The sequence below is a fragment of the Mixophyes fleayi genome, chromosome 6 (assembly GCF_038048845.1).
Source record: "Mixophyes fleayi isolate aMixFle1 chromosome 6, aMixFle1.hap1, whole genome shotgun sequence".
Lineage (NCBI taxonomy): Eukaryota > Metazoa > Chordata > Amphibia > Anura > Limnodynastidae > Mixophyes > Mixophyes fleayi.
The window spans coordinates 182,008,994-182,025,003 of record NC_134407.1 but is presented as its reverse complement, the minus strand read 5'-3'; the positions used below and the strand labels follow the sequence as shown (position 1 = coordinate 182,025,003).

The 16,010-nt window shown below is 40.9% G+C and overlaps 1 protein-coding gene across 1 annotated transcript in view; it reads left to right on the top strand.

Annotated features, from left to right (window-relative positions):
• Window positions 1-11,274: 11,274 nt before the first annotated feature.
• The window catches only part of TRPC4AP (transient receptor potential cation channel subfamily C member 4 associated protein), a 33,908-nt gene continuing 29,172 nt past the window's right edge, over window positions 11,275-16,010 (top strand). Inside the window, exon 1 of the mRNA XM_075177478.1 lies at window positions 11,275-11,453. Coding sequence (XP_075033579.1) covers window positions 11,334-11,453 — 120 coding nt within the window. The 5' untranslated portion in view covers window positions 11,275-11,333. The remainder of the gene's footprint in view (window positions 11,454-16,010) is intronic.

The following is a 16,010-nucleotide window of genomic DNA, read 5'->3' as shown; positions in this document are numbered from 1 at the left end:
CTGACAACAACTAAATAAAATAAAATTGTTCATGAGTAAACTGCAAAATATTGAAAAGCACTCAGGCCTCCTGACAACATCATCTCAGACCTTTTGTGCTGAATGGGTTATGGATACATGCTCACAGTACTGGAGCACTTAATACTAATTCATAAATTGACAAATACAATACATGGCAGTTTGAGCAAATGGAATGGAACACAAATGCAACAAGCCGTGTCAATGGCCTATCAAGTACACCTATTATTGTTTATTCATCACTGTTTTGTCATGCATCTTTACATAACCAAAAGACAATGTAGCACAATTTCCCCAAATTGATATACACAGACACATTGTAAACAAAACTGCTACTGTACAGACTATAAAGCATTAACATTCACGATTCAATAACAACACTAATTTAACAAGCGTTGTGTGTTGGAGGCAAGCTTAGTTCCACACTTATGCAGGCAACACTCTCTATGATGAGAGCTGAGCAACTAGATCGCTGTTCGTGTTCAGTTTGCCATGACTGGGGGCCTAATTGGATTAAATCCATTCATTTAGTGGGACTGACGCATACTTCACACAGAGGCCAATAACCGTTTTCTTCCAAATTTGTTTATATTAAGCTCACAGGGAATTGTACTATCAGTCAGTGTTAACACAGGCCTTCCCTAGGTGCGAAGTCTAACGAACCCCCTCCAGTCTTCACCAAGAACCACAGCAAGGCAGGATGGATTTTGCTGCTGAGAGTTCGTAGATTGCGGCCATTAGGCCAGCCCACTGACGTGATAGATGAAAGATGGAAGGTCATGGACAAGACACAGTGCATAGCAGTGAAACTGGAGCCGTAGTCAAATTGGGTTAGCCGGGTCTGGTACACACGTGTAGCGAGGTAGAAAGAAAAACCCAAAAGCCGTGGTCAGAAAGGTTTAGTAGAAGTCTGGTACACAGAAGTAGTGTGGAACAAAAGGGGAGACTGGAAACGGAGTTGGACAAGTCAGAAGTCATACACTAGGAGACAAGTAATTGCACAGTGGCAGGATACACCAGGAGCCAGACATGGGCAGAAAACCCATTGCTCTGACACAGACAGTGTCAGAGCGATTCTTATGTAGGGAAGGGAAATTCAAATTCCCTGTCTACGGTTGCGCCACAGTGCGAGCAGCAGTGATCAGGAACCGGAGCACTGGGCAGGGAAGTCGGGGCAAATGTATCCCCTCCATGTACTCCACAGATGTGTATTTTGAATCAATCTGTTCAAGTTTCTTAGAAAGGTTTGAGGTCCATAATAAGACATACCGGAACATAGATGAGACTTTAAGGGCTAGATTTACTAAGCTGCGGGTTTGAAAAAGTGGGGATGTTGCCTATAGCAACCAATCAGATTCTAGCTATCATTTTGTAGAAGGTACTAAATAAATGAAAGCTAGAATCTGATTGGTTGCTATAGGCAACATCCCCACTTTTTCAAACCCGCAGCTTAGTAAATCTAGCCCTAAATCTCTAAACTGGATCTAAGTAATTGAGAGCAGGGGGTAAATGTATTATGGTGAGTTGAAAAATTCGGACCATAATACATTTACCCCCAGGTCTTTGCTTCAGCTTGCTATTTGCAAAAACTGAGCAGAGAAAGTATAGCTACAAATTACAAAGGACAAGACCTGAAGCTTGAGGTGAGTGATCACTTTTCTGGCCAACCCAGCTGTCTTTCCCCAACCCCCAATATGAATTTATCTATCTTTGTTTGGAATAATTGGAATACTTGCAACTGAGTGCTTAGTGGAAGGCATTTAAAAAGCTATAGTAGTTTGGGTAATGTTTTTGTTTAAATTGCAGTCACCAGACTTAATCAAGAGATCTGGTAATAAGATCATTCCTCCTGGGCCTGGGTAATAGTGGCAAAGATATTTGGAGTACTGGATGCATAAAGTTTATAAAATAGCTCAAGAAGATGTACACCAGGTAAAGGATAGCTGAATGCACGACAGTATGACCTGTGTAATATTACATTGAGTTTACCTGTCAGATAAGATTTTCATGTGGTCTATTTTGTCTTTTGCTCAGGTTGGCATAGTTGGCATGCCACTATGTTCGGGTTCCGCTTGATCACTTCCTTGGTGGCAAAAGCAGATCAGTCATTGTTGGATGTGTGCCCCGTCAATAATCCTACTTAGGGGTCTCTCTTAGGTAGGTCCTGAACTGTTCAGCTTCATATTGCCGGTACTAGTGTTTACACGCTAGTTTCCTGGTCCTGCACCTTCCACTTCAGTTGGTTCCTGGCTCTGCATTATAGTGACTTCTGGCTCCAGATCCCTGGCTCTGCATTTCTGTTGCTACTGGTTTCTGATTCTGGCTTCTGGTGATTTCTGGCACAAACTACTTCACTTGGTGTTCGGATACCTCCTTCTTCTGCAGCATTCTACTCACAGGTAGCTCTAATACAGTTACATATTCATCATACTCAAGGTTCAGCATTTCTTCCATCCACACTGAGGGGCTCAGGGCCTGTTTCATCAGTGCCCCTGTTCTGAGTGCTTAACTGTTTCAACACCCTTTACACCATAGACTGTTTGCTATTGTGAATCAGTGTCACAGATATTCCTGCTTTACCAGTGTGTCAGAGACACTCATGCTTTACCAGTGACTTTCAACTGGCAGAAATTTTCTGCTACATCGTGTATTTCCATATCTGTCTGCATATTCCTGTTTCCTGTGCAGCACTGTGTTACTGTTGTGCTTCAGCTATCATCCTCCATATCATTATTGTCAATGCAGTACTGTGACTCTGTATTTTTCCCTGCCTGCTGCAAAGTCTCAATAAACCATTTTTAACATAACCTACCCTATTTGCTGGCGTATAAGACTACTTTTTTGCCCTGAAAAACATGCCTCCAAGTGGGGGGGTCGTCTTATACACCGGGTCCAGTATCGCGCGGTATCCAGTACGGCCGCGGCGGGTCATCAGCGTGGCTGCGGCGAGCACCAGCAGCGATACAGGGGTGCCAGCCTTTTCGGCGTGACCGGCCCGTTCTGCTGACAGGGAGGGCAGACAGGGAGCAGGGACCAATCCAATCAGGCTTTGTATACAGCCAGCAGCCAACCACAGTACTGCACCATTGTACAGTACAATACAGCATAGAAAATGTCCAGCAGTCAAACCCCTATCAACCCTATCATGGCACCAGCAAAAAGAAAGAAATATGATGCAAGTTTTAAACTTAAAGTTGTAAACTTTGCCATGGAACATAATAATTGTGCTGCTGCAAGACAATATGGAGTAACAGAAAAGATGGTTCGGGACTGGAAATCAAATGAAAAAGCATTAAAGATTATGCCAAGGGGTAAGTGTGCACTTGCTCTCTCCCTCTATTTGTTATCTTCCTTCTATCATTGACTAGTGAATTACGTTTAATAAACTTGCACTGTTTTATGTTTACTGTACATGTTTGATAACATACAGCCTTTTGACAGTTTTCCTGCATGTCATAGGCATTCGAATATAAATTAACATGTTGAAATCAAATCTGATGTTATTTTACGTTTTATTTGGTGTGTGGAAGGTGTGCGGAAGAGGGGGTAGTCTTATACGGCGAGTATATAACAAACTCTATATTTTGAGTGGAAATGTTGGGGGTCGTCTTATACGCCCAGTCGTCTTATACGCCGGCAAATACGGTAATTCTTACTGCCATTGTATTCCTAACACTACCAACGTCTGGAACTGTGCAGGGTGGATTCTTCCACATGAAAGTCACTCTAATGAGGCCTGGTTGATGGTGATGGAAATAACTGTCAGGCGTCATTCCAGAGTATCCTATAAATATTCTATCTGGATCAGATCTGGTGACTTAGGAGGCCACGACATGGATAACATTGGTGTCATGCTCATCAAACCATAGGGAAACATGCGCTCTGTTATAGGGCATTATCAAATAACGACATTACTTACTCTTTAATCAATATGGGGAAATTGAGAAGATGAAGTCCAGGCCTCTAGAGGGCAGGTCACTAAAAAACAAACAAAGAATCTTCTCCCTATAAACTCCAATCAACCTTTAGTTTACCACAAAAAAATGACATTTCTAGGAGGGCTGTTCTGTGAAATGGATTTTATTGTGTGTACAAACGCTATTTTGTCCTTTCAGAATCACTTGAGATTATGGGGATGACCCAAAGCACTGGCTATTACTACTACTTAATACAACCTGCTGAACTTTCCTAATCAAAGGCAGCTTAGTCAAAGGCTAAGAGATTCACCTTATAGAATCTGGAGAAGATATGCAAGAAGGACAAAGTCACCACCTTGCAGACCTGTTCTGCTAATGCACTATGCTGTATCACCAAAAGGAGTCTATCTATCACTCAAGTGGCATGAGCCTAGCACAAAGCACTCCTGCCTAATTGCAGCTTTAATCTATTTTAATATTGTTAGGGTTCCCCCGAACCCTGCATAAGCTTTTATGACTAGCGCAGAGGTTTTCACCTATAGCAGCCGCCTTTTCCATAGAGATAGATATTCTCACAGGTACTTGAATTCCCAAAGGACTTATGCTCAGAGTAGTAAAAACTTATATGGAAGGGGTGAAGAGCAAGGAGAAGGAAGCTGGGGTGAGTGCGAGAAGTAACCAGAGCCAGGCCAAAAGGTCGAAGATCAGAAGCAAACAAGGAGAGTCTAAATTCAGGCCGGAAGACTTGGCAGGCAGCAAGAAAGACCCTGTGACAGAACCAAAATGAAGATGATTTACGTGTTCTGATCATTTTAACAATCATGGGTTCTGCAAAAGTCTTCCACTTGAGGATTAAGGCTTCAAGGACCATGCTGCCTAAGCCAGGGTTGTTAAGGAGTTCCAACTGACTCTGAAGTCTCCTTGGTCAGTCAACCATGGGGTCAATGATGTCTATGTACCACATCCTTCTGAGCACTTCTGAGGCTACCAGTATGGCTTTACCCGCTCCTGTCTGATCTGCCTGAGAATACTTATTAGATTGTAAGCTCATTTAGGCAGGGCCATCTGCGGGGTTGATTGCCTCGGCAGCCATACTGTTAAAATTTTTAAAAAAAGGGGGCGGGGTCCAAATCGGTCCCACTAAAAAATATTCTAGATCTGCCCCTGCCTGGCGTTATGCAGTCATGGCCAAAAGTTTTGAGAATGACACAAATATTGTTTTTCACAAAGTCTGCTACCTCAGTTTTTATGATGGCAATTTGCCTATACTCCGGAATGTCATGAAGAGTGATCAGATGAATTGCAATTAATTTCAAGGAGACGGGTTCAATAGTTGTGAAGAAGGCTTCAGGACGCCCAAGAACATCCAGCAAGCGCCAGGACAGTCTCCTAGAGTTGATTTAGCTGTGGGATCACCAGAGCAGAGATTGCTCAGGAATGGCAGCAGGCAGGTGTGAGTGCATCTGCAGGCACAGTGAGGCAAAGGATTTTGGAGTCAAGAAGGCCAGCAAAGAAGCCACTTCTCTCCAGAAAAAAACATCAGGGACAGACTGATATTCAGCAAAAGGTACAGGGATTAGACTGCTGAAGACTGGGGTAAAGTCATTATCTCTGATGAATCCCCTTTCAGATTGTTTGGGGCATCTGCAAAAACACTTGTCCAGAGAAGGAAAGCTGAGCGCTATCATCAGTCCTGTGTCATGTCAACAGTAAAGCATCCTGAGATCATTCATGTGTGGGGTTGCTTCTCAGCCAAGGGAGTGGTCACTCACAATTTTGCCTAAGAGCACAGCCATGAATAAAGAATTATACCAAAACATCCTCCAAGAGCAACTTCTCCCAACCATCCAAGAACAGTTTGGTGATGAACAATGCCTTTTCCAGCATGATGGAGCACTTTGCCATAAGGCAAAAGTGATAACTAAGTGGCTCAGGGATCAAAACATCGAAATTTTGCGTCCATGACCAGGAAACTCCCCAGACCTTAATCCCATTGAGAACTTGTGATCAACCCTCAAGAGGCAGGTGGACAAACAAAAACCCACAAATTCTGACAAACTCCAAGCATTGATTAGGCAAGAATGGGCGGCCATTAGTCAGTATGTGGCCCAGAAGTTGATTGACAGCATGCCAGGGCGAATTGCAGAGGTCTTGAAAAAGAAGGGTCAACACTGCAAATATTAGCTCTTTGTATAAACTTAATGTAATTGTCAATAAAATTGGCAATATATCAATATTAAACACAATATACCAGGTGGGAAGCAGTAAACATTTTTTGAGACAAATGATGCATGCAATGTTAAAAACAAACACACTGTGAACAACTCACCACACAAATTGGCAGGAACAGTATGAGTAGCGGTCACTTAGCTGTAAGGGATCAATTATATAGTTTCTAAGAAAAGCGATTGAAAGAGGCTATTGGTGGTAAGTGTAAATATATGTTCGCAGGTGTAGTTTCCCAGCACTGCTGGTACTTAGAAAGAGTCTCACTGCTGTATCTTCCAATCTCCTAAGGATATGCTTCCCAAATTGCGGCTTCAATCTAGAGTAGATGTTTGTTCCGAGTCCAATTCTGTATAAATTCCGTCTTTGCAGCAAAATAAACACTGCTGTATTCTTGAGCTTGTTCCCGTGAAAAAAACAGTATGAGCTGGATAAATTGTAATGATAATATTCTTTCACGCGTTTCAGTGTTCACAAAGACTGTGATGTGTTTGATGTACCTTCCCTACCAGAAATATTATACAGTCCTGGAATGACAACATGTAGGCACATGCCATACAACCTTATCTGACCTGCTGATCTTTTCTGTAGATCCTGTAAATGGGTCCCAGGCCTCTCTGAAATATAAACAACCCAGCTATGTAACAGGACACAGACCCTAGGCAGTTTTCTAGAGGAGATATCAGCATAGTTAATGGTTTACTTGCACCCTGGGCTGACACAGGTGAATAATAACTCATATTGTTGGGAGTAATCATGATCAAATTTATCTTTTATTTTCTTGACTCCTGATTATGCCACAGTCACAGCAACATTGTATCTTAATACAGGGAATACATGAGTGGGGTATCTGAAAGAGAGTCCTGGCACGCGTAATCTTCATTTTAAACGTGCTTGGTACCTTAGTCAGGGGAATTTTGGGGACATCAGTAGCAAAAAGTACCCCAACGACAGTTCATTTTTTTGTGCGAAGCAAGGAGCATCAGTGGTTAGGCAAAGTTAACTCCTCGGTCGTCACAGAAAAGCAAACCCTGGCTATGGCCAGCAAAACAGGACCTGCCAAAAAACACAGGGATTGGGAAACTCTCTGGAAACAAGCATGGTCCAGAAACAGAGAGTATCAACTCCACTTCCTTGGTCTGAGAGAGTCTAGGAGAGGAGGCTGCACAGTTCCTTCTCACTGCGCTGCAGCACCACAATTGTGAGAAGAGTCTGTGAAGTGACTGAGACTCTGATTGATGTTCCCTGATTGCCTGATTTTCCTCCTAATTGGAGTCGGCTAAGTAAATCTAGATAAGGAACACGCAATTCTCTTCATCCACAGCGGTGGCCCAAAATATTATTGATTTTTGATAGCCTTCTGTTATGCACCTGCCTCTCCAATATACATAACAGAGCCCGGTGCACTCTCAGCTCTCTGCTGGATGGTGCCAGGGGATTTCCCCCAGCGCCGCGGACAAGTCACAAAGATGGCAGCCACCATCTTTTTTTCCTGGCCATACACAGTAGCCTGCATGTCGCTTGTACTTAAATCATCTCCTTCCATTTCATTGGGTTGCAGCCTACATCCTTCCCCCCCCCCCCCATGAACCTTCCACTATACAAGGCTGCTCTGTACTCACTAGGGTGCCTGTGTCCTTACTAGCCAGGTTCAGGCTCCTCCAGTGTATTTCTGGTACTAACTATTAACCCAGTGTTTTCCTGGTTACTACATCCTCCAGTGTGTTCCTGGTTATTCTAGCTATTCCAGTGTGTTTCTGGTCATAAAGTGACATTTCTGGGCTTTTTCCATCCCTAACCTACCTGTACAGTCACACCTGGTTTTACACCTGTCAGTCACGTCCAATACCTGCACGGATGGCCTGTGACCTGCGGAGGGATCACAGCCAAGCCCATACCTCATTGGTGAAAACCTACCCTCCGTTACACTCCGCTGCAGGTAGTGTCTAATCGGTCTGACTGATTGAATTCTATACTTCCTGTGTGATTCTTGTCACCCTCTAGGGATGGGGAGTTAACACCCCTGGTCTCTATGCCATCCTGTCCTGCTTAAAGGAGAAAATATACAGGATAAATACCACAATATATTTAGGACTTAAACTGACACTTTTAGGAGCAAACAAATTATATAATTATACTGTACTTTACCTACAAGTGATCTTTAAGAGGTAGACTATGAAATTGACTTGATTAATAGCATCAGATAGTTAGGCTATTTATATAGCATAATATGTATAATATAAATAGGCATTGCATTGATGTACACAACACCAGTATAGTTTTACTTATATGTATTGTATATAATGAATCAATTTTAGTTAATTCATAAAATCTATTATTTAACTGATTATGTAGTATTCTTAAAATTCTATATTAATAATCATGTACATTCACTTTTCTCATTATTTTGTGCATATAGATTAACACATCTTACTCAGGTGGGATTCACTATTTATTGTTGTCACTCATGAGGTATGTGGCTGGGTCCCCCTTTAAGCACGTTTTAGGCACACAATGTGCCTTGTGAAAATATGAAATATGTATGTATTTCCCAGTGATTCTGGGATACATCTCTAGGATCTGGCTCTGAACCTCCTGGATACGAATTTGGCTCAGAGATGGCACTAGACTCTGGAGACAAAGCTGTGGTAGTAAGTAAGATTACATTTCCCAAGTCCGTCAACAAAATTGCACCGACATACATTTCCTCACTTGCCTCAAAATATCTCCCTACTCGACACCTCCGTTCTGCACAAGATCTGCATCTCTCATCCACTCTCATCACATCCTCCCATTCTCGGTTACAGGATTTTTTTCGGGCTGCACCCACTTTGTGGAATTCCCTCCCTCGCACAGTAAGAGTTTCCACTAGTCTTCAAACATTCAAGCGTTCTCTGAAAACCCACCTCTTCAGACAAGCTTATAATATTCCTCAACCACCATCTTAATCTCCCTAGATTACCCTATTACCACCCTCTACACAACTAACACAAGACAACAACCCTCTGACCAACATTGGTACACACACAGCCCACTCAGTACTTTTACCTTTGCATTCTAGCTGGTCCAGTGTACAATATGATGTAGCAATTACCCTTGTGTATGAAACCATTGTCCCATAGATTGTAAGCTTGCGAGCAGGGTTCTCTTACCTCTCTGTCTGTATGTATTACCCAGTATTGTCTTATTAATGTTTGTTCCCAATTGTAAAGCGCTACGGAATTTGCTGGCGCTATATAAATAAATAAATGATGATGATGATGATTTCCCAACCCAGACGAAGAGGTGCCCATGTCAAGACGGGGCTGACATCCAGGCAGCTGGTTGCATGTGAACAGCAGTGTGAATGTAAAGATGTCCACGCTAACTCTTACTAAAGCCTGAATTGGTTAAGGGGGTTGGTTTACCCACCCCAATGATGTGTAGAAAAATATGTATAAGAGAAGGGCCAGGAGCCCAGATTTATAACTACATTCTTGTGGAATATGTATGCACTTAAAAGCTAAGAAACACCATTGCTATTAAGATGTTGTTTGTTCCTGTGACAAAGAAATTTAACCTATCCCCTAGCTGTCCTTTGTTGATCCCAGCATCTTCAGTCAGCACTCTGCCAGCTATCTATTCTGATGCCTAGTAAACAGTCAGGAAGCATTCAGCTAGACCTGCATTCCTCAAACTGGGTTCCTTGGAACCCCAAGATTCCACCAAGGTGTGTCATATAATTGACGGTCCTAAATTGGTATGTACAAATTAAATTTTTTTGTGGCAAAATAAGACATTAACCATTCTGCGCAGACAATCCATCGCTGATTCACTTCAGAAGATTCTTAGTACCACCCCTGATGACTTTGAATTTTTTCACCATTACACAGAAGCAGATGACAACACCTCACTACAGACATAAAAGACAGTATTATTGGTATTTTGTTTTCGACACTGTTTTTTTTACCTACTACTCAAACATTTCTAGTTAAGGTACTAGAAACGTGTAGCCCAGCTTTGGAGAGGGATCGGATACGGACAGGTAGGGGTTCCTCAGTGAGTTCTGTAGCTTTTTTAGGGTACTGTGTGCTAAAATATGTTATAATATATTATTAACCACTGACCTAGAGTGACCAGTAAAGAGGCAGAATAATTTGGGCATGTTGGCAGTAGAATAAGCACTTGTCAACCACTTACTTATATATATGCTGTCAGGCAGGATGTATAAACATCGATTGTCACTGACAACTTCTAGTTCCTATGCTGTGAATAGGAACTATTGGATCCGATTATTAAACCTCATAGCTCAATCTGAGGGTTGTGTCCACGAGGGGCTGGCCATATTGAGGCAGGGGAAATACTAGTTGCTGACCCTAAATTGCAATACATAATGAAAAAAGTTGTTCTATTGAATTTGTTGTAATTGTTCAGTTGTGAACTATTTAACTTTCTTTGATGGGTTTGTATTTATATTTGTGGTCATTACTATTAACATGCACATTTTAAATTACCTTTGAAAGCTTTAAATTAATATCAGGGGTTATATTGATATTGCCAGTGAATTATTTATGAATTTTATATATAAATAAATGTTGTTGATGATGATGACAGGCACATTAATGGACTAAGTATTCCTTTGGAACGGTCATATATATTTTTTTTTACACACATTTACATTTGGTGGCTTTGTATAATAATTTCAAGTGGTTGACATTAATTTAGGATGTTTAATGTTGAATTGTGGGTATTTGGCAACATTATTAGCTTAATTTACCAACCAACCAGGGTGTAGATTTACTAAAACTTCTAAAAAGGAAAAGTGAATGTGTAGCCCATAGCAACGAAACAGATTCTGACTAGCATTATGTAAACTGTACTAAATAAATGATAATTAGAATCGGATTGGTTGCTAGGGGCAACACCTCCATTCTTCCTTTTTAGAACGTTCAATACAGTTACTGTTCTACTCACTACTACAAGCCAACAAAATAATTTCCCATCATGCTTTGCTCACAAAAACATGAGTCAACTGTGTCATTGTACCACTCTGCGCTCTGAGCCACAAGACTACAATACCCAGCGGGCATTGCAAGCAACTTCCGGTATGGCATTTGTCAGCCTTCTTTACGTTAGTCAATCACATCCGGTCTGTTTTCTATACTTCCCGTTGTTCGCTTAGTGGACGGATCCATGGCCGCTGCGGGGATCGTACCTCCTCGCCTGGGCTCTGGACACCGACGGGTGGAGAATATACTGAGTCGGATCCGTAGGGGACAGCTGACCGGGCGTGGCCTTACCCGAGGCTCCCAGGTAATATAGGCCACTATGTGCACTTACCTGTGTCCTGCTGCAGTCCTAGGCCCAGTGATAGCCTTTATATGGTCCTGGCATGTCCGTTCATAATACACATTATACTGCTTATTTATACCAAGTGCTCTGATCTTGTTTGTATTTTGATAACGATGTCACATGATTATTCAGGAGCAGTGCCCATTCTAAATCATAATTATTAAGTTTAAACATTGCTATTGCAATATGTATTCATTGCAAACATTAGTAATGTAATGTAATGTATTCATGATGCTTACTTGCTATATTAGTGAGTATGGTGTACTAAATAGTGTCGCTATACAGTTGTGACTGTATACTTAATAAGTGAGGTTAGTGATACATTCCATTCCTACTTCATATGTGAATTCCAAGGGAATTGCCTGAAGAGCAACTATTTCTATAAAGGTGCTGGCGTATATTTTCAACATGTCACTTAAATGTAGACAGGAGGTGAAACAATTTGATCCATACTGTCAATTTTAGGACCATTTACTAATTACTATTTGATCTTGATCTCGCGCTCCTTGGTGATTCCTTTCAATCAATTGATCTGATCTCACTTACCATGTTTTTATTGTTTGTTTGTTTTTGCTGCAAAAAGTTTTGTTCTGGTGCTTCTGATATCGTTATTGCTGTTTGTATACTGGAGTTGTATTGGCTCCTCTACTGAGAAAAGTAATTTTTTTGGGATTGTACAGTGCTTTTATGAACATAACTGAGTTTGAAAATGTTTGATTTGCCCCAGAGCAAGAAACCTATTGCACTTGTCTGTTCCATTTGTCTCTTCATATATAGTTTGTAATCAGGTCTACATATATATTTTACCTAACTACGGGTCCATTCTCTATGTTGCAAGGTCTTATGTCTCTCAGTTAAGCCAACATTCGTCATTCATGCAGGCTTTATATGCAAAACTCTGTGAAAGAGATTTGTAGTCACACATGTGACAAATAGGTGTTTTATTCTTAATTACCTGCGTTTCACAATGACACCTATTACTCATTTAATTCTTCCATGTTGAGATCTCCTTGGACATTTCTCTGCTTTATATATTGAGAGTAAAGACAATTCTATGGCACTGGAAATTCAGTTTTGTACATTTTTATTTTTTTGGAAAGCCAGATATTTTAAATTGACTTAAAAAGTAGTAGTCTGTGACAATAGCGATGTTAAAGGGAGTTTCAGATTAACATGGCAACATTTAGTAAACAAAATATTATTGTTTAGTGTTGTTATGCAAAGAAATTGTGTCCACCAGCTGTGGTAGTTATATTTTCGACGGTCATAATACTGATGTGAAAATCCTGACACTGGAAATCCTGACATAGATAAAATCCTGACAGTCTGTACAGCCCCTACAAGTGAATAGTGAAAAAAAAAAAATTTGATAAAAAAAAATAAATGCGGCCACCATCCTGACAGCACAGGGCTCTTCCCGCACCCCTGAGTGGTGGGTGTGAGGTAATTGAATGGTTAGCTGACCCTTATGCTGCCAGCCAGAGGAATATCAGCGTGGACAAACTCTCATTGCCGTATTAATGCCGGCAGTCACACTGACTATTTATTCATGTCTGTATTTTCACCATGTAAGTATTTAGCCTGTCAGGATTTTCTCCATGTTACTATTTACAGTGTCAGGATTTTCGTGTCAGGATTTCTGTCTGTATTGTGACCGGTGAAAATTGGTACCCAACTCGCCTACCAGCTCAGCCAATTCAGCTTCCATATCACAATTTGTTTTTTATTGTTTCGGTGAGTTAAACTGAGCTGTTGCATTTCTTCGAATCTCTGCGTCTTGAGCAGCAAGTACAGTTTTTTTTCACCCCTTTGATCGATTTACATATCACATGTTTTTAAAAATAGACTGTCACATGGAAACCATTCTTTTACATATGTGCTGGAAGCAAAGAACATTCTATTGCACAGACCGCTTTAAGAGAAGTCTTTATGGCAATTCCATGTCTGGAAAAACAGTCATTGTGAAACACCTATTTGTGGTCTTTGCAGTTGCATCCACAGTTCATCACATATTGTTTATATTGACGTGGGTATGTGTTTTTTTGTCCATGAGTGTTTGTAAATAAAAGTTTAAACGGATTGGCCATGTGTCAAGATCTGTGAGATGTGTTATGATTGAGCCCATATTGGGTTATTTATAAAGGTGCTTTTCAAATTAAATATATAAAAAAACTGGTATGTCTGCGCTGACAAATCAAAAGCAGCCACTATTCACTTACATACAATCCATCAACGTATGTTCACAAGTATAGACAGAAAATGTTAGTAAATAGAAATGGCGCTAATGATTTAGGATGCTCTCAAAATCACAGCAATGATGTCGGACCATTGTTGTGATTTTGAGAGCATCCTAAATCAGCGCCATTTCTATTTACTAATTTTTTATTTCAAATTAAATAATTTGCAGTAATGAAGTTTAGTTGACTGGCAAGTTTATACAGCACCATGCCAAGAAAATTTGAAATGCGTGTTACGCTTTAATTGCGCACACTACCTTCTTATTCTGTACTCGGATACACTCACACTTTTTCTGTACACTTTTTCTTAAATGTTGTCTTGTTCAGTCCCTTCACTGCACTAAATACACCTAAAGCCTTTCAGAATTATCCAATACTTACTGTATCTCAGCGTTACTTCACAATATATATCCATTATAAATAACCAATGCTCACAACATTATATGTATTTTACTGTTAACACAGAAATCTTAATAGAATAGTACATCAAAATAAAAATTAAACCTAGGTTCACCACCTTTATTCTTTACACTATTTAACCTTATACTATCCTTGCACTAGATCTGTACACATGTATCTTTACTAAGAATTACTATTTATAATATTGATTTAACTATTCCAAATAGTGTATCTCAAGCAATAGTTAGAGATCAGGTAAAGAGTCAAATCAGTATCATAAATAGAGGCAATAGTTATTTATCTATTTAAATATATAGAAATATATGTGATACTACCAATCCCTTTTTTTTAGTGGAGGGAGATCCCTAATACACTATATAGATAAACCAGTATTATACTTATCAAATCCTTCTCTGTAGTGTAGTGGAAAGCTCATTGTCCAGGGGCAAGAGAGAGAGGGGGAGTCCAGGGTCTGGGTTTTATAGTCCAGGCCCAGAAACTCCCAGCGGCCAGGTGTGTGTGGTGATTCACCACAAAGACGTAGACGCTGTGTGCGTCAGCCAGGGGCAATGATGTCATCGTACCTGGCTGTAATGCCCACTGTGCACGTGCCAACTTGAATCGGTACTTGCTGTGCGGTGCCTTCATGTGATGCATGCGCGGTCTGTCAGTATGACTGTCAGATCTGAAAGTAAGTCCCCAAAGTTTGACCAGTATGAAAAAAAGACTGGTCCCTCCTTGCTTCAGCTGGCCCTGATGGGTACTGCGTGGTCCAGTGAGTGAGAAGAGCAGCTGCAGGACTTCGGGCAATCAATCGGAATGATTGATTGCCCGAATGCTGGATCCCAGTCCCACTTTGTAGACCGGATATTCTACTTTAAAACTGATCAATTATCATTGAAAGACTATTGTCCTACACATAGCCAGACCTGGCATAGAAAAAGTGTGAGGTGTTAATCATGGAAGATTTATAAAAACTCTAGGAACCATTTTTATAAACATGAAAAACAACCTGTAGCCACAGAGAATTCCAGAATGTTCACTGCAGCTCATTTCAGCTGAGCCAACTACGGTGTCCATCTGTACAAAAGTGAGAGAGGTTAGACCAGGCCTGGACAACCTGTGGCTCTCCAGGTGTTGTGAAACTACAGCAAGTCCTAGGATGCCTTGTCAGGTTATAGCAAGCTGAAAGCTGGGTATGCTGGGACTTTCACAATGCTTAGAGAGACACAGGTTGTCCAGGCCTGGGCTAGACCAACATAGAAACAAATGCGAGAATCTTAAGGGCTCGTACAAAAGGAAACTTTCCCTGCATCTGTGGTAGTTTTGGTCTGCAATAAGTTTTATCACGTGGTGAATTGAACTTGGTTGAATCTTGGACACATGTTCTATTGTCTCTTGTCCAGTGTTCACTTTGAGGGAAAGTGCCCGTTTGTACGGCTTTAATAGAAACCGCACAGAATAGTGATGTGGGAGTATTGATGTGACGGCTCTATATGACATTGTGCTGCACGCATTGCCGGCAATTACGGGAAGAATCTCCACTTGTTTGTAAATGAGCGGAGATTTCTGTCTCGCGGACGTTCCAGAGACATCTCGCTTCTGATTGAATCTCCCCCTAAAGGTTGAAAAGCTTTCCCGATGGATCAGCAAGTTTTGTGCTCAGTGGAAAAGTCTTTATTACATTGAGGACTTGTTTAATCAATATTTGGTGGAAGATTGTGTAAAAGTGGTAAAATCTTATCAGTGATTTATTTTAATTTTTTTTTATTAATGCTCTCCTGAGTAGTACTTGTGCAGTCCAGGACAACTGTCTACCAGCTGTGTATATCTATGACAGTGTTTCCCTGGCATCATTTCATCATGACATGTGGAATATAAG